Genomic DNA, 19,704 nt, shown 5'->3' on the forward strand with positions numbered 1-19,704 from the left:
CTCACGAGCGCGTAAGCCGACCGGCTGTGCTAAAATGACTCATAGACAACGTACGAAACGTGGGACAGTCCATTTCAAAGTAGGGAAACATAAAATGAGGGCACACCCACACCAACCACCCTCATCGTCTTAGACCTTAATTACATAATGACATCTTAGCTTTTGGTGTTACATCGTATCTGTTTTAAGTGTTAAAACAATTTAAAAATTATGGAGACAGTTTTGGGGATCTTGGGTGAGATTTGATTTGTCTGACTCTAGAGTCGAGTTTGCAAAGTGAAAATCCCTTTAAGACAACGCGCGTCATAGCCTCGACTATGCACTACCTGACACGAAGCACAAATAAGCGGATAAGGTCAATGAGGGTAGAGTTTGGGTAACGGAAACATGGATTAAAGACATTCATCCACTCCCTTGACTAAAAGGATTTTTATTTTCGTAGTAATTACTCAATTTTGCTCCTGTTGAAGGTCGGGGAAAGGTCTGACCCTTTACAGTAGTCCCCTCTGCCAAAAAACAAAGGTCGATACACATTTTAAAAGGGGGTGTAATCCTAAAGTTTGTGTAACTGTTTGTTTGTTTGTTTGTTTAGATGGTCTTCCCGTCAAGGGAACTTGACAAACTCCCCAGTTTGCCGTGGACATAAACACCAAGCTGACAACGCAACCTCTCTCACACGAACATTGGTTCAAAGTCTATGGTTATGAATCGCACAAGTCAAGAATTTGTGACTCATTATCTGAAAACTTTAATACCTAATCTAGTCATTGTGAAATCAGCGGTTAGTTGGTAGGATTCGAACCAACAACCTCCTGATCTGGAACATGGTGACACCAGTACGTGTGATAGTTGTGTTCTTCTACTCTCTGAACCTATTCATAACTCCCAATGGAAAAATAGCTGTTTTGTTGGTCTTATTAATTTTAACGCATGATATCTGGGTCTAATTTCAAAGAGCGGAATGTAGCTAGCACTATAAAGTTAGGCCTGCAAGAACAAGGTCACCAGCCAAAATATACCATGTCATTAAAAATTGTGACTGGTATCCTGACCGTTTCTGTCAAGTGATAATTTTCTGCTGAAGTGAAATCGGACCCTGGTATTAAGTGGTACTTGAACTGCTCGAGTGTCTATGTAATACATCAAACTAGAAGCTGAAAATAGTTGCAATGTCTCCGCTATATATAGGTCTGACTATTCAATCTGATGACGTCATACACCTGTTAGAGTTCTGTGTACGTACATGTACATGTACATACATGTACGTATTGGAACCATCAAATCTCACCCAATGGATATGGGTGTGTAATGACGTAGTTAGCTTACCCTTATAGCATTAAGTCTAGTCTAGTCGCAGACCCAGTAACTCAGATTCTAAAACACGTGTACTTAGTTAAAAATGTGAGACAGAAACATTAAGGGCATGCTATAAATAGCCATTACGTCTCACGTTGTACATTTTTCACAGGACTCGGGAAAGTACTGAGTATACAGTGCTAACACACATCGGTGTATGGGTAAAAACCAAAATTAATATTCTTTATCCCCGATGCAAATTTAACATCTATTATGTTTCAACATGGATTTTTTTTATTAACGTCTGTTTACAAGAGACACATTGCTAATTCGGACTTTTCCCCTCTTCCCCTCCGTCGTAGTATGCAGGATGAGCAGACTTTTCCCCTCTTCCCCTCCGTCGTAGTATGCAGGATGAGCAGACTTTTCCCCTCTTCCCCTCTGTCGTAGTATGCAGGATGAGCAGACTTTTCCCCTCTTCCCCTCTGCCGTAGTATGCAGGATGAGCAGACTTTTCCCCTCTTCCCCTCTGTTGTAGTATGCAGGATGAGCAGATAAGCCCGTTAAATGCATAGCTCTGATTGGGAGGGTTGGACAACTTGCAATTAGAAGCATCTTCGGTTCGTATAACCCGCGTGTGCGCCCACAGGGTGCCGAACTAGACTGCAATTATTTCAACGTTCAAAAACCGCATGTGTACACACAGGGTGCCAGACTAGACTTTACATTAGGTTGTGGACGGAGCGTCCAGCCACCATGCGACCAAAGAAAACTGACTCCTCCATGTCGCAAAACCCTTCGCTCGGCCCTAGCCCCCAGGGTCTATCCAGGACCGCTGGGATGGGCTAATCAGCTTGGTCAGATTGTTGACCAGGAAGTACGTCATGCGTGCAGTGTGTGTGATGGTGAGTGTGATGCATGATGGGACTAAGCTTTAACCAATTCGCGTGCTTTATACGTTTGCTCATCCCAGCGCCGTTGATTAAGAAGAGGTGCTGTGACGAGCGAAGCAAAATCCTTCAAAATGAGCTCTGTTAAAGAGGAAAACGAAGAGCGCCATCTTTCGGCCAAACTTTCTTCGGCTCGTGTAAGGTGAGATACTCCTTATACCACAAATAGCTCATTGACTTTGGGGTGAACAACGTCTAGCCTGAAAATCTAGTCTGGCAGCATTGCAAGAATTTACAGCTGTAGAGGAGCGAGTGACAGTAATAAGTGTGTCGGTGTAGTAATGTTTATCCAGTAATGTCATTTAAGTCCTTTTTTTTTTGCGCACATCCACAAAGTTAAGTAATTCTTTAATAGAGTTTATAGTGAACCCAAAGGCAGTGTGGGTGGACACTGTTTGTAATTACTCAAACACATTAATAGCATAAAACCTTACTTGGTAACGAGTAACGGAGAGCTGTTGGTGGTATAAAACATTGTGAGAAACAACTCCTCTGAAGTGACTTAGTTTTTGAGAAAGAAGTAATTTCTCACTAAAATGTTTGAATTTGATTTTGAGGCCTCAGAATTAGATTTCGAGGTCCTCGAAATCAAGCACCTGAAAACACACAACTTGTGCAACAGGGGCGTCTTTTTCTATCATTATTCTCTCGCAACTTCGACGACCAATATTGAGCTCAAATTTTCACAGGTTTGTTATTTTATGCATATTTTGAGAAATTGAAAAACACTAAGTGAGAAGACTGGTCTTTGACAATTACCAATAGTGTCTATAGTGTCTTTAAACTTGACTTCTCATATTGAATTAATTAACTTGCCCAAACCCGTACAGGCCACGTCATACGAGGCAATTTACAGGCAACCATCTCCAGCCAACCCCCCCCCCCCTTATTTTTCTGGGGATAAGTTACAGCTTTAACAATGTCCCTTGTGTTGCTGCAGTGTTCCTGGTGCGTACATAGTCGTTGCCTCCAGAAGTTAACTGAAAGAAATTAGCCTGGGTGACATGGCCTTGTGATTTTACAGACGCTAGTACTTAGAGTTGTTGGTAAAGTTTGTAAACATGATACGGTAGTGTATGGAACCTACAAGGTAATTGATTAAGGTATGAACCCAGACGTGTTTTTCTATTTGATTTTCTAACTTTTTTGTATGAAGTCTAAACTGTTTTTTTTTTGTCACACCTGTTCACGTGAGTCGCTGCCCCATCGAGAACAATAACAACTCTCGTAAATATCAATTCCTGGATTTCTGAAATGTGAAACCGGTTCACAATGAAACATAAAAGTCAGACAAGGCCTTGAGGGGGACCGCGAGCTGGTGTGGGGTCAGAAATCACGCAAGTCTCCCCGTGTACTGGTGTGCTTCTCTCACACTCTCACGCAAGATGGGGCCTTTTTTGAAACCGATTTCCCTCTGCAAGTTTTCACTACTTCTTGCTTTGTTGTTGGTCAGGTACACTTGGGTTTGCAATGCACAATGCCATCCTCCTTGTGAAGGAACAGAATCGTATATCTTGGCAGAAGGTGAGTGGAAACTGGTACATGTTTTTTTTTTTAAAGATGGTCTTTCATTTTTAGTTAGAGTAGGTAAATGTTAACATTAAAGGCAGTGGACGCTATTGGTATATCTACTCTTGAAGAGTCATGGCTGTGATAAATTCCATATCAAAGTGTTTTTGAAACAGTCCAGAAACGCTAGTTTGACAGACACTATGAAATGGCAAATATATATCCTGTTTCACACAGCTAGGGTAGGTAATTCCTCAATGGGTTATGCAAAACTGGATCATGTTATTGCCACAAATTATGACAAGGCTCCACACCTTAAAGGCACTGGACACTATTGGTAATTACTCCAAATAATTGTTAGAATAAAAACTTACTTGGTAACGAGCAATGGAGTGATGTTGATAGTATAAAACATTGTGAGAAAAGGCTCCTTCTGAAGTAATGTTGTTTTCGAGAAAGAAGTAAAAATATTTGAATTTTATTTCGAGACCTCAGAATTAGATTTTGAGGTCCCGAAATCAAGCATCTGAATGCACACAACTTCGTGCGACAATGGTGTTTTTTCTTCCATTGTTTAATATCTCGCAACTCCGACGACCAATTGAGTTCAAATTTTCACAGGTTTGTCATTTTATGCTTATGTTGAGGTTCACCAAGTGAGAAGTATGGTCTTTGACAATTACCGAAGAAGTCCGGTGTCTTTAAGTCAGTAATGATATTTGTCATGTCAGGCGTGCGTGGTCGTCCATCCTAGCACTTTATATGTATGATATTGGTATTAGCTGATGTAGCAGTTTGTAGTTTCATGTATCGGTGAATATGGTCGCACGAGATAAACTCAAAACAAACATTGTGAACTTTGTAAAGCAGTTTCCCAATCATCACGGCCCAATTCCATAGAACTGCTAAGCACAAAAATTTGCTTAGCATGAAATTTCTTCTTTGATAAAAACAGGATTACCAACCAAAAATCCACGTGATTTTCAGGATAAGCAAACAACAGCTGAACCAAAGCAATATACAGCAAATGAACATCTGGGTGGTAACCCTTGAAATTCCATGCTAAGCAAATTTTTGTAGCTATATGTAATTTGGCCCACATCGTGACATTATCTTATAACACTGCCAGTGCAAGTGTAATTCTTAGCCGTTAATTATTAATGAATGAACATAATGTATGTGATTGCTTGTAAACAAAAAGAGGGGGGGGGGGTCCTTTCTCTGCGGTAAACACAGCTCTGTAAGGATTATTGGAGCCGATACTGCGACTTCACATTCGCTCTGACTATTTTGTAATTAATTATTTACCCGTGATCTTATCTTTGTACGCTGTGTAGACTTTAGATTGTTGATAGTGCAGTGTCAATAGTCATTAGAGTAACTGCAATGAGTTTTGCTCGAAGGTCATCAAGGTAGCGTGGCCGAGCGGTCTAAGGCGCTGGTTTAAGGCACCAGTCATTTCGATGGCGTGGGTTCGAATCCCACCGCTGCCAAGTGTTTTTTTATAGTCTTTTCTCAAGTTTGTTTTTAAATTTTTTTCTATTGTGCATACTTATTTATTTATTTATTCCACACCCAACAGTAAAATTGGTGCCATAACAGGATATATAGGGAATGAGAAGAAATGTTCAGTTTTAGATGTTTTGGAGGAAACCCCCGAAAGGGGAATACCCACGTATAATCAGTTGGGTAGGGATAGAAAGTAATATTAATCATAGCCAGTTTTTGTATTGCGCTTTTCACACCCAAGGGCTTCTCAAAACGCTTCCAACAATATTACCCCTGGTCATTGGGCCTTAAATCATTCCTTAAACCACATCAGCTCCTTGGGGAGTATACAGCCTGTGCGACAGGTGCAAGACTCCGGTCCGAGGTGGGATTCGAACCGCGACCAACAGAGATTAAAGGACCGGAAGAAAACACTTATTTAACCTGATGCCAATTTGTTGAGATATGGTTTCAAATCATGTTGATTTTATTTTATTCATCAGAACCTCTACCTAGTGACTGTAAGGATCTTCAGAATAAAGGGGTGACAAAAAGCGGAGTGTACACAATATTCCCGCAGGATGTCTACCTCTGCATATCACTCCGCGTGTACTGCGACATGGAAACAGACGGTGGTGGCTGGACGGTACAAAAAAATCCTTGTTTTAAGAAAAAAGAAGAAAAAGGTTTAACCTTTAGGCTTAAGGCACTGGACGTTGTTTAGTAGTGACACGAAATATACATTGACAAAAACTTACTTAGTATTAAGTTGATATTATAGAACATTGTGAGAATTGACTTCCTGACTCTGAAGTAACGTAGTTTTTGAGAAACAGATAACTTCTCACTAAAATATTTTACCTTGTGATAATATCATGCGTGACGCCTTTCTCATGTTTCTGAATGGTCTTTGACAACTACCATAGGTGTCCAGTGCCTTTATAATGACCCTAAAGCTATCATTTATGCATCATCAAAACATACATTATATATGTTTACAATTTTATTAAAGTTACCATGAAATGAAGTGAACACACTTTCTTGAACTCAATTGAAAGAGCTTAAAAACAAATCTTAATGTATTTTGTGTCGTGTGAAACTATTGCAGGTTTTCCAGCGTCGATACGACGGCCGTGAAGATTTCAACACCCGTTGGATGGATTACCGGCTCGGCTTCGGTCGACTTGGCACAGAGTTCTGGCTAGGCAACGAACATCTACACCACATCACCATGCAAGCCGACTACCTCCTACGGGTAGATCTGGAGGATTTTAACGGCAAGAAAGCTTGGGCAACGTACGTTGATTTTCGAGTAGGGACGGAGACGCAGAATTACAGGCTGCACATTGGCAACTTTACAGGTGGAAAAGCTGGTATGTTACTCCTACATGTATACCCTCCCATAGTCCCTTCAACTTTGGTAGTATTAAAACCCACCCTCTACTTCGTTGTAGAGGTATTGCAATTTGGGAATACTCATTAAAGGCAAACTATGCCTTTGGTTTTTGGAAACGTTCGGTTGCAGGAAGAATAAACGCCATTGGAATACACAATCTGAGAAACGTTTCATGCAGAAACGTTTTCAGGTTAATGGTATTGAATCCCCCTCTCTAAAACTACATTCCTTAGGAGAGAGTTGTTTCTTAAAACGTTACACATTATCAACAGCTGTACTGCTTCTTTGACAAAGCAAGTTTGATGGTCATTTTGGAGCAATTACCAAAGGTAGACTCTCCCTTTAAGTCGAACCCAGCAGCCTAACGCCCTCTCTTGTTTTGCTCATACCAGGTGACTCATTGAGTGCCCATTCAGACAGCCCCTTCTCAACACGTGACAGTGATCTCTCCGGAGGGGCGTGTTCTTCTTTCAGGGGAGGGGCATGGTGGTACCCGCGTTCATGTGGTAACAGCAACCTCAACGCTCGCTACCTGGCTGGTGTTCACACGGACTTTGGCGAAGGGGTCATGTGGGAGACATGGAGGGGTGTGACGTATTCGCTTCGTCGTACAGAGTTGAAGTTCCGACCGATGGTTGAAGCTGATAGGAAACGCGCACGGGGTCGAGATGAGCACGAGGAAAGCGAGGAGGAGGAGGATGAAAAGAAAAAGGGGGCGGAGCAAGAGGTGCTGTTCGACTCAGAAGAGGGGGGAGAATCTGGGGACGGTAACCTGGACGGAGATCGAACCATCCAACCGAGAAAAAGTAAAAAGAACAAGAAACAGTAAAGCAACTCAACAATCTCAAAAATTTCTCATTTCTAGCGAAAATTAAACGCACGCTTTTTCCGAATGGTTCTATTTTTATTAAAGCCATTGGACCCTTTCGGTAAACAGTATTGTCCAAGGTCCACACTTCGTGTATCACAACTTCTATATCAAATAACAAACCTGTGAAAATTTGGGCTTAATCGGTCATCGGAGTCGGGAGAAAATAACGGGAAAACCCACCCTTGTATCCGCGCGTTTTGCCGTGTCATGACATGTGTTTAAAATAAATCCGTAATTCTCGTTAACGAGAATTGATATTGTTTTACTGTTTTCTCAAAAAGTAAAGCATTTCATGGAATAATATTTCAAGAGAAGTATTTTACCACTACCTTCTGTAAACCCTGTGAGTTATTTGTAAATCTGTCAACTTTCTGTACCGAAAGGGTCCAATGGCTTTAAGCATAATACTTTCGGCCTACGCCCTCCTCGAGAAGCAGATTGTTTCTGCAATTGTAATGCTTTTATCAAACGGTAAACAAGTCACAGACACATTTCAAATATTCGAGCCTTTTCTACCTTCTGTCTTCTTCTTTTTTTTTGTCATTTATGTTTCCTCATAGCTTTGCTTCCTCCTCAGATCAGTCTTGTGACGTCACCATGACGTCTTAAACTCACTGGTTATCATGTTCAATACTTTTCAATCAATTGTACAACTGGAGAAAGTTTTAACTGTCTGACTTTTTGAGAGAATAGTGAAAAATTCATCAAGGGATATTGATAACGTTCCATGTGGCAAGGGATATTGATAACGTTCCATGTGGCCATGTGGACAATAAACTGTGTTTGCTGGGCCCGACTGGTCAAGTGTTGGGACCGTTGGGACAGGATGATCTTTTACACTCGTAAGCGGTTGTTTGATTGATGCTAGTTTTGTAATTTACACCGAGTCATGATTGATTATGATGAAGATGAAGCTCCTTTTAATTAAAGTAGATCGAAAAAGTATAATAAAATAAAATATTGTGCTGTTTTGTGGGCATCAATTATGATTGTACGACAAAATTTCCCCTTCACATTTTTCATCTTATTCTTAATGGAGAATAAATATTGACCAAGGATTTGTTTGTAAGGGTCGTCCCTCAAAGCAGAGTCAGTCAACAGCGCTTCTGTGACCCCCCCCCCCCTTCCCACTCTCAATATCTTAAAGACACTGGACGTTATTGGTAATTGTCAAAGACCAGTCTTCCCACTATAGGTGTATCTCAACATATGCACAAAATAACAAACCTGTGAAAATTTGAACTCAATTGGTCGTCGAAGTTGCGAGATGATAATGGAAGAAAAGACACCCTTGTCACACGACGTTGTGTGCTTTCAGGTGCTTGATTTCGGGACCTCAAAATCTAATTCTAAGGTGTCGTAACCAAATTCGTGGAAAATTACATCTTTTTCGACAACTACGTTACTTCAGAGGGAGCCGTTTCTCAAACAGCTCTCCATAACTCATTACTAAGCAAGTTGGTTATGCGAACAATTATTTTGAGTTACCAATAGTGTACACTACCTTTAAAACGAAAACCTCAGAGAATAATATAATTATAAGCAACCAATCCATCAATAAAGATAGTGTTTCTCGTGTTATGCACACAGTCGCATTTTACGCATCTTTTAATGAGTGACAGGTTTTGTTTGATGCTGGATCCATTTTTGTTTTCATTTTGTGACCAGCTTCTAAAAACCGTTCCAATTTCTCCGTCAGTTGCCAGGCCGCAGTGTAAAATCGTCTCGGTTTTAACGACACTGTGACGTCATGCGTGACTTTTACTGTGCACGACTTACGTTACGTCTGAATTTTAGCTTTCTACGGTGTCTGTGAGGTGCCACTGACAATTCGTATTGAAGTTACAAAAATACATTCAAGAAAAAGAAATTTCTCACTGTTTTTATTCATCGTTTTTATAATATTGAGCTAACTGCTACTTCTGCATGCTCTAGTTCTAATAAAGCCAATAAAGAAAATTTGTAACTGAGATAAAAATCAAATTTTGTTTGTGTATTCCTGGTTATCTGTTTAGTTCGTTTCTGTTGTATCACAATACAATGCATCATAGATGCTAAAGCTCGTGGGTTCGAACCCATCTGATGAGCTGACCATAAGTTCAATGTTTTATTATTTTTTTGGGGGGGGGTGCGCGATTTAGTTTCTTTTACTCTAGAGTGTGGCTTTAAAACCACCTTTTTAATTAATATTTCACCAAACTGACGTGTATGTAATCATTAAGCAATATATTAGTCGCACTAATATACAGGCATGATTCGCACATGGGTTTTTTAAGTGAACATTCTCACCCCAAGTTTAAATGTTTACATTGCAATGTACAATATTATTATTATTTCTTCTAGATATAATATAAAAAAAGTAATTGTATTAATAACATAAATTGCTATGGATTTATTTAGCTTCGAGAATTGTGTATCTTTCAAAAGAAGATTTTGATATCAATTAATTAATAGAGTCTTCGTTTGACATGTTTTCTTTTGCTCAACACTCGAGGGACTTGCACGGTCTATGCGCACGTGGTTGAAACTCCAGAGGGGGCTGTTTATCTTTTGGTCCCATGTGAAGTAAACAGAGAACCGACCGAACCGCTGTCCAGCTCCCTGGTGAAATGCCGCTAAATCATCACCATCAATCATTCTTTCTGACTCTCAGCAAACATCAAAAAGACAACGGTAAGATTCAGGGGCAAAACTTATTAAAACTTGAAAAGATGCCGGCAGAGTAAATCCATTTCAGTCTAAGTGTTTCATTTATAAAACTTGTTAATAAACATTCAGTCGCCATTTTGATTCTAGCCGCAATGTTTACTTGTGTCAAAAACAAATTGCTACCTATAGTCTGGTGCATTGTGTAACAGTGCATAGTGTATTGTAATGAGGTGGTGTACCTGGCTGGTTGTCACTGTGTTCCATGTGTTATCAGATTGAAAAATTAATGTTTTGGGCATGAGAGTCAGAAAACCTAATCAGTATCAAGGAAGCTGATGTCAAGAATTAATTACTTCATCTTGAAGTTTGGCTGAGAGATAGCTTTTGTAAACAAACAGGAATAATGAAAACAAAACTTCAATTTCTTTGTATCCCTGTAGTCCAACTTCCCAGGGCCCAATTTCATAAAGCTGCTAAGCACGAAAATGTGCTTAGCATGAAATTTCGCCACTGATAAAAACAGAATTGTGTCAACCAAATGCCCATTTGTTGCGTATTGCTTGTTTCTATTATTCAGCTGTTGTTTGCTTATCCTGAAAATTACAAGGGAATTGGGTTGGTAATCCTGTTTGTATCAAGGCAAACATTTCATGCTAAGCAAATTTTGGCGCTTAGTAGCTCCATCAGCCCGATTGAGCTCAGGCTGGCTTGCTGAGCCCTGGTATAGGTATTTATTTGTGAAAGCTACAGCGGTTCTCACAAAAAACTCGTGGCCCAATGTAAAGACTGCATGCAACAAGTCTTTTACAGCAAATATTAACAGGTAATGAGTAACGAGGCTACGGTGAAATCGCTACAGTCTAGACCCAGTAACTGGGGCGCTGTACTCATTTTCCCCCCAACTTTTTGTCATTATCGGTCATTATGATGCTGTTTTGAACATTGAATGGCTTCAGCTGGGGCACAAGTAAACTATGACCGATAATGAAAAAGGATTACATCGCCCCAGTTACTGGGTCTAGCTATAACCATACCTCCATACTAAAACATAGGCATGAGATGAGTCTGTGCAATGGTAAGTGTTTTTTCAATAAATAGCCAGTATTGATGAATTGTAATTGGTTAAGTTTCTTATCAAAAGTCTTCCATTTGACTCCTTTAGTGTCTATGATAAATAGATCTATATGGACAGCGAACAGGGTTGATGAATTAGCCTTAAAAGCACACAAGACACACAGCTATGTAGCTATAGACCTTTATAATGCTGCATACATCTTTGTCATGTCCCTCGTATCAAATAACAATAATGACTGCTAAGTAATCATTTTGACAGTAGGAACCAGACTATTTTGTTCTTCCAGCCTCGGTTTGGTAACATTGATATCAATGGGAGAAATTCAAAATGGCCGCCCCACGATAAAGGTCTACAGCAGTCACTGTGTGGACATTAACAAGGAAAATCATATTCTTTAACACTGTTAATAACACCGTGTGGGTGTGTAAGTCAACAATGTGTTTCAAGTCTCCACATTATGTGTGCTTCTTTTGGTTCACAGGTCCACAGTTCGTGTGGCGTTAAAACATACAGGCCCTTTTTATACGTGTCTTTATACGCATTAAGGTAATCATGGGGCAAGCTTTCATTAATTCACAAAATATTAATCCATTCACCCACCCAAATCCATTACAGTTACCATGACAACGGAGCAGTATACATCACATGAATGTGACCGGTTTTCTATTTCAACTGGGGATGTTCCTGCATAGGAGAATGTTGCTCCAATTAACGAAGCAAGACAACGTGCAGAGTGAGTAAACAATTTTGAGTTGCTAAGATCTGATATCATTGCGTACACTTAAACTGTCAATCAGTCAATATAAGTCAGCCGTACGTGAGTAGACATGCTTGTCACCCAATAAAGGGGCTGGGTACTAGTTGTCAGACACAAAACACAATTCCACAGATGTACATAGGGAAGGTACACATTATGTTTTGGCAATTTCTCAAAACAAATATTAACTTGAAAAACTGACTTGGTAACGGGCATTTAAGAGCTGTTGATAGTATAAAACATTGCGGAAAACGACTCCCTCTGCTGAAGTAATGTAGTTTTTGAGAAAGAGGTAATTTTTCACTAAAATAATAAAAGAGTAGTTTTTCACTAAAAAAATAAAAGAGTTTTAGCTAGAAGTCTTTTATTCCTATCTCAAAGCACACATATTCGTCCAACAAGGGTGTTTTTTCTTTCATCTTTCGATGACCAATTAAGCCCAAATTTTCACAGGCTTGTTATTTTATTGTTATGATGGGATACACCAAGTGAGAACACTGGTCTTTGACAATTACCAAACGTGTACATTTCTTTTAAACTTTAGCATTTTGAAGATGATGATAGTAGAAAACTTCACTTACAATAGCCTGGTACTTGCTGAGGTGTTGTAGTGTTTAAGAAATGAGTAAAACAATCTTCACGAAAATCATTTTTAGTCTTAGTTTTAGCATTTAAAAACTTATTAACCAGTTCTGGTAGTTTACTATTACTGGAGGCAGTGGACACTATTGGTAATTACTCAAAATAATTATTGGCATAAAACCTTTCTTGGTGACAAGTAATGGGTAGAGGTTGATGGTATAAATTATTGTGAGAAATGGCTCCCCCTGAAGTGGAGTAGTTTTCGAGAAAGAAGTAAATTTTCAACAATATTGATTTCGAGACCTCAGATTTAGAATTTGAGGTCTCAAAAGGAAGCATCTGAAAGCACACAACTTCGTGTGACAATGGTTTTTTTTTGTCTTCATTACTATCTCGCAACTTCGACGACCGATTGAATTAAAATTTTCATAAAAAGTATGAATATTTTATGTATGAGATACACCAAGAGAGAAGATTGGTCTTTGACAGTTACCAACACTGTCCACAGCCTTTAAGATTGATCTTAACTTCTAATCGATCTTAATTGCTAAGCAAAGTGTGATGATTTAAACATTATTTTGGCAAAAATAACACCTTCAAATTATTATATTTAAGATAAACCTTGTGAAATCTAGCTCAGGATAATGAGAGAAGCAACACAATAATATTTAAAGGGGCATTTGAGACACCTTGGAATTGTTATACAAAAGTTAACACATCCCACGACGAGTGACTTCCAATCGATTAATAATCGAAACAGAATCTGACAGAGACTGATCAATGTATCGATATAATAATAAAATAGTAATAATAATAAGACTTGTAATGCGCACATATCCACCCTGCTGGGTGTTCAAGGCGCAGTAAAACCAAAAACAAAACACAACACAAAGAAAAACAGACACAACAAAATTAGTCATTGAAAACCTGTGACATAAGATAAGTTTTGAGAAGAGACTTGAATTTTGATATCATCAGCTTCTCAGGTTGCAAGAGTCCGACTCCTTGAAGATGCCCTCTGGAACTCTCAAAACAATTACCCTGTCTTTTATTTGATCCACATCTGTCTTCAACGAGCAACAAAATCATCTAAAAAAAACGATTACCGACCCACGCCATCTCACTTGAGTTTGTCAGATAGTTGACACTAAATTGACAAGATGTTTAGAAGAACCAAGTTGTGTTTATATACACACCATCCTACATCTATTTGTTTTAATTAAAACTACTTTAATATTAACAGAGCGCATGATTCTTATATTTTTCAATCTCCTCTAATATAAAACGAAAATCAAGATCGTGTGTTGATCTTTTGTAGTTGTCAAAATGGCGTCAAAGAAAGGACAAAATTTGTGAAATTTGAATCAAGTTGTGTTTATATACACACCATCCGACATCTATTTGTTTTAAAAAGAACTACTTTACTATTAACAGAGCCAGTTTTGATACAAATTTTAATCAACAAAAGGAGCATCAAGATCGTGTGTTGAACTCTTGTAGTTGTCAAAATGGCGGCAAAGAAAGGACAAAATGTTGAGGTGTTGTGAGGGCGTCGCACTGTCAGCTTTTCAAGCTATCTTCTAATTGCTAAGGATTCGTGCTTCATATATATCAATTACCTAAATAGATGGTTAATAAGTTATCACTGAATATTTATTGCCTTCAAATGATTTATAAATAGCACAATTCAAGTCACGTTTTGTTGTAACACGAACGCCTGCACAAAGACCCACTGGTTAAAATGAAACCATCGAAAACCCAAACGCTTCATTGAAATACCAGCATTTAAACCAGATTTTAAAATGGCATAATTTTTTTTTGGTAGTAAAACAAAATAGAATGTCCTATATTTTTGTTATCACACAGTGTCCAATTTTCCTGGAGCTGCCGAAACACAAAAAGTAGCTAAGCACAACAGAATTATGCTTATCAGAATTAGGTTACTCACCAAACTACCGTATTATATTTACAATTTGTGACTGGTATCCTGCTTAGTTCTGCTCAGCAGAAAATTGTTATATGTTAAGCATTATTATCTGCTTAACCAATTTCATAGAGCTGCTTAGCTCAAACAATGTAGCTAAGCACATCAAAGTTATGCTTATCAGAATAAGGTTTCCAGCCAAAATACAATGTCAAATGTACAAATTGTGACTCATATCCTGCTCCTTTCTGCTAAGCAGAAAATTGTTAAGCATTATTTGTTGCTTAAGTAGCTATATAAAATTGGGCCCGGGGCAAAGGAAAACACGTTTATAGGTCTCAACAAGCAATGCCAGGGTTTCCTCGAACTTTCTGCCACAGAGCATGGTGCTAGTTTATTGCTCCATGCACAGAGAAATGTTTCATTTGTCATCTAAGGAGGCGCTAGACACTTTAGTGCAAGAAAAAAAAATCAAAAACTAATATTTACCGAGAGAGATTGAAGTGCTTGTTGCACTCTGTACCACTTTAATCAGATTAGAGGATGAAAAGTAGAAAGATAGACCGCCTCGAGCTGGAAAGGTTGAGGATCTTTCCCGAAGCCAGTAATTGTCTTAAATGTTTGCTCAAGGAAATCACAGCATCATGTGTTATCTTAAATGTGTGCATCTCTCACTCAGATGTAATCAAAATTGTTGTCATTTATTATTAAGAGCTGAACATAGTATTTGATCTGCTGTTCTTAACAATGTGAGGTGTTTTTGTTTTTTCAATAATGTTGACGGAATAGAGGAAACTTATTCTCACATGATCCCATGTGAAAGTGTTTCTCTCACAGAATATCATGCGGCTGACAGTTTAAAGGCAGTGGACACTATTGGTAATTACTCAAAATAATTGTTGGCATAAAACCTTTTTTGGTGACGAGTAATGGTGAGAGGTTGATGGAATAAAACACTGTGAGAAACGGCTCCCTCTAAAGTGCCATAGTTTTCGAGATAGAAGTAATTTTCCACGAATTTGATTTCGAGACCTCAGATTTAGAACTTGAGGTCTCGAAATCAACCATCTAAACGCACACAACTTCGTGTGACAAGGCTGTTTTTTTCTTTCATTGTTATCTCGCAACTTCGATGACCGATTGAGCTCAAATTTTCACAGGTTTGTTATTTTATGTATATGTTGAGATACACCAAATGTCTTTGACAATTACCGATAGTGTCCACTGCCTTTAATGTTGAACTATTCAACTTAGATCTTCGCTTATATACCTCTGACTTACACACTTTAAAAAATCACAGACATTGGTATACTCTCCTCCTGGCCCACAGTGTGAACACAGTGTGGGCACACCTTATGACAATGTGATTGTCTGTCAATCCACAGTGTGAACACACTGTGATATGTTCAGATGTTTAGCTCCTGGCCCACAGTGTTAACACAGTGTGGACACACCTTATGAAAGTGTGATTGTCTGTCAATCCACAGTGTGAACACACACTGTGGTATTCCTCTCCTGGCCCACAGTGTGAACACAGTGTGGGCACACCTTATGTCAGTGTGATCTGTAAATCCACAGTGTGAACACAGGATGTCAAGTCAGTTTGGCTCTTTTTCTTGGTCAATGTGAAACAGATTTCGGGTCACATTGACACAGAAAGGTGTTAGGTCACGGAGCCAAAATCCGTATCAATTCTAACCCGGAATGTTTTAAGTGTACTCTTGCCACGACTGAGACCACAACATTACCTATAGAGATGATCAAACTGGATCAAACTGCTCGTTAAATCAAACATTATTTAAAACATTATTAAAACTGAAAACGCCAGATGTCAATGTTGTTGCAGAATTTTTCAAAAGTGGGTCTAAAAATAGAGTCATACTCTTTTATACACGACCGGCCAACAGTATGAATAAAATGCTTCCCCAGTCCACTGTAAACCACTTTATCTTGATTGCTTGACCAACTGCCGTACATTTGATCTCATCATTTTATCATGCTATGACCAAGAGGATACTATGAGTTGAGTTGAGCTCAAGGTTCAAGAGTGGATGATAATGAGCGTGTCTGTGAGTGAAGGGTGATGGGGGAGTAGAGAGCGACGGGCCCCACGAGCTAGCAGGCGTCATCATGGTGATGGTAACCGCACTCAATGGCGTCAAGTCCACGTTTCAATTTCCAGTCACTCTTTGCATTCATTTAACTGGTTAGAGGCACTAGACACCTTTGGTAATCGTCGAAGACCTGGGCCCAATTTCATAGAGCTGCTTAAGCACAAAATTTTGCTTAAGCAAAAAAAAAATTGCTTAGTAAAGTCAGATTACCGGCCAAGAATTCACTCAATTGTTATTCTAAGTAAACAACAGCTAAATACCAGTCACAAGCAATGTATATGGCATGACATTTTGGCCAGTAACGTGTGTAAAATAAGCGAGCTATTTTTGTGCTCATGCAATTTTTTTTGCTTAAGCAGCTCTATGGAATTGGTCCCAGTATTCTCACTTGGTGTGTTTTAACATAAGCATAAAATAACCTGTGAAAATTTGGGCTCAATTGGTCATCGAATTTGCAAGACAATTAAAGCAAAGAAAGTAGTACTGTGAGTGCTTTCAGATGCATAGTAGCAGGCTTCAGACACTTTTTATTATTATTTTTTGTCTAACAATTTTGTTGTTGTCTAACAATTATTTTGAGTAATATCCGATAGTGTCCAGTGGCTTTAAAGCAATTGCACAACATCGGTAAACAGTATTGTCCAAAGGCCCACACTTTGTGTATCACAACTTATATATAAAATAAATAACCTATGCAAATTTAGACTCAATCGGTCATCGGAGTATGGAATAATGTTTCAAGGGAAGTCTTTCACCTACCTTCTGTAAACCCTGTAAGTTATTTGTTAATCTGTGAACTTTAAAGTTTTGTTCTGTTTAGAAAGTATCCAATGGCTTTAAAGAGCTGTGAGGATGGTAGGATTTGATTAGAAAAGTAGGATTTCTTAAGAAAGACTAGCTCCAGTTTGGTTTTGGTTAATTAGTAACTTTTCTAGTGTTCAAAACTCGAGTACCTGATGCCAGGATATTTGCATAGACTCGCTCCCATTATGTACTTGAAATTGTGCGATATTGATATCAAAATGTAATAGCAAATAGCTTGGTATCACCAAAGGGCAATTTATCCATGGTATCACTAATATTAAATGATTAAAACATACCTGGTATAGCTTTCTCTTTAAAGGCAGTGGACACTATTGGTACTTGTCAAAGACTAGCCTTCACAGTTAACTGGTGTATCTCAACATATGCATAAAATAACTAACCTGTGAAAATTTGAGCTCAATCGGTCATCGAACTTGCAAGATAATAATAAAAAAAAAAAAAAACCCTTGTTACACGAAGTTGTGTGCGTTTAGATGGTTGATTTCGAGACCTCAAGTTCTAAACTTGAGGTCTTTAAATCAAATTCGTGGAAAATTACTTCTTTCCATCAACCTCTCCCCATTACTTGTCACCAAGAAAGGTTTTATGCTGAAAATTATTTTGAGTAATTAGCAATAGTGTCCACTGCCTTTAATGACATCATCATGATCATCAGAACCAACCAATAGGAAACCACCCATGACCTCACCACGTGATGTCTCAACTAACTAACTGCATTAATGGTGACATCACGAGCAGAATTAGCCAATCAGCACATACCATAATTGCAACGTCACGGATTGATCAACCACTCACCGTCGCAGAACTCACACTTACAAGATGTGGGAGCATTATTAACCACGATCATGCTATACCCCCTTCTCTGCATGCACGTCTCTAAGACGACAGCTTTTTTTAAGCATTTACTGCTTCATTTCGTTTCTGAGACAGCCTCGACACCCGGTGCTAACAAAACGTCACCCAGCAAGAAGCAGCAAACACGACGTTCAAGCGATCAAGTCTTTGCATGAGAGTTTTGAACCGACACTAGTCTATAGACGGTAAACTACACAGCTCTTTATCACCCATCAACCACCACAACTTGTCTCTGGATAAACTTGAGTTGATTCTTGCGTTAAAGCAAATCTTACCAACTCCAAATCGTGCCGAAAAACAATCTCTGATTGCTGTAGATTCTTGACTTCATCTTCGACTAACATCCTTTTAAGTTGTTAGTTTCCTCTGCACAAATTGCCGGAATATACGATTTCGTATTTGCTTCTCGTGTCAATTTTTCAAAGTCAACTTTACTCCATTTTCAACTGGACCGCATGAACGTTTGATGACGGTCGTTGACGAAGTGTCACGGAGAACATATTTACTCAAGTGGTTTGAATATTTACCTACTGTCGGGTGTATACGCGTTTTAATGGAAAAGCGCGAGAAATGCAGTCAGCGCTCATAATGGAGTTTTTTAATACTTACATCATCAACACAACTTCATCTGAATGGCTGAATTACATCACGTGTTGTACTACTTAGTCGTTGATTGGTTCACTTCAAACACGTGTTTTGGTTTTCACAAACATCTCCAATTCCTTGATCTGTGCTCCTACGAAGCCATGTAGTGTGCAAACCACAACGTCAATGCTCACTGAAGTAACTCGTGCCTTAGATCTCATCGAAGAATAAAAATCTGCGAGTGTTTATTAAGAGTAAACATCGAGTCTGATTGTCTGAACGTCACGGTACTCCGCCCGGACCTGAGTGGTTTTTTACGGGGAGGATTTTCCACTCCGTGCGCTGGGCTGACTTCATGACGCCGTACTTGTTAAAACAACCATTCTCGTATTAGTTAAAACAACCCCTTCGTTTATACAGCAGAGGTATTGTCTACACAAGATCGCAAACTGCTTTCTCGTAAGAGGTATTCTTCTCTCAACAAGAAATTTCTTTACTTCAAGTGGAGGATGGAAAACTAACACTCACATCGATGTGAAATCTCAACACAATTTGGACATCATTTTGAAATCAATACTGGAATGACTGTTTGGCTTAAATTGAAACATGATATAAGAGATAGGGTGATTGTTCAACTCAAAGTGAACAAATAACTGGGTTTTCGAGCCTGTTACCACTCGAATGCAAGAGCAAAACGACACAAGTGAACAGTTAACCAACTGGAAACCATCTACTTGTAGGATTCGAACTCCAGACGTTTGTGTAAGGATCGCAAGAGATTGAATAATTGGAAAACTGAAAGCGTTAACAGCCAATAATCACACAAGC

The 19,704-nt window shown here is 38.9% G+C and overlaps 2 protein-coding genes and 1 non-coding gene across 3 annotated transcripts in view; all 3 read left to right on the top strand.

Annotated features, from left to right (window-relative positions):
• Positions 1 to 3,485: 3,485 nt before the first annotated feature.
• LOC117299927 (microfibril-associated glycoprotein 4-like) lies at positions 3,486 to 7,617 on the top strand. Its single transcript, XM_033783533.1, has 4 exons — positions 3,486 to 3,770; positions 5,747 to 5,889; positions 6,352 to 6,616; positions 7,032 to 7,617. The coding sequence occupies exons 1-4, from the start codon at positions 3,632 to 3,634 to the stop codon at positions 7,466 to 7,468; spliced, it is 984 nt and encodes a 327-aa protein (XP_033639424.1). The 5' UTR covers positions 3,486 to 3,631; the 3' UTR covers positions 7,469 to 7,617.
• Positions 5,167 to 5,248, top strand: Trnal-aag. Its single transcript has one exon. It is a non-coding gene; the product is annotated as a tRNA-Leu (tRNA).
• Positions 7,618 to 9,944: 2,327 nt separating the features above from the next.
• LOC117299929 (galanin receptor type 1-like) overlaps positions 9,945 to 19,704 on the top strand; it is a 28,249-nt gene continuing 18,489 nt past the window's right edge. The window contains exons 1-2 of the mRNA XM_033783534.1: positions 9,945 to 10,183; positions 11,850 to 11,967. The gene's annotated coding sequence lies outside the window, so the exon portion shown is untranslated. The remainder of the gene's footprint in view (positions 10,184 to 11,849; positions 11,968 to 19,704) is intronic.

This window comes from Asterias rubens, chromosome 15, assembly GCF_902459465.1.
Source record: "Asterias rubens chromosome 15, eAstRub1.3, whole genome shotgun sequence".
NCBI classification, from domain to species: Eukaryota; Metazoa; Echinodermata; class Asteroidea; order Forcipulatida; family Asteriidae; genus Asterias; species Asterias rubens.

Bases quoted from the DNA above. Each gene is read 5' to 3' on its own strand.
- LOC117299927 (XM_033783533.1), top strand. From the start codon at position 3,632: ATGGGGCCTTTTTTGAAACCGATTTCCCTCTGCAAGTTTTCACTACTT. The intron at 3,771-5,746 runs GTGAGTGGAAAC...TTTATTCATCAG, and splicing joins ATCGTATATCTTGGCAGAAG to AACCTCTACCTAGTGACTGT. The intron at 6,617-7,031 runs GTATGTTACTCC...TGCTCATACCAG, and splicing joins CTTTACAGGTGGAAAAGCTG to GTGACTCATTGAGTGCCCAT.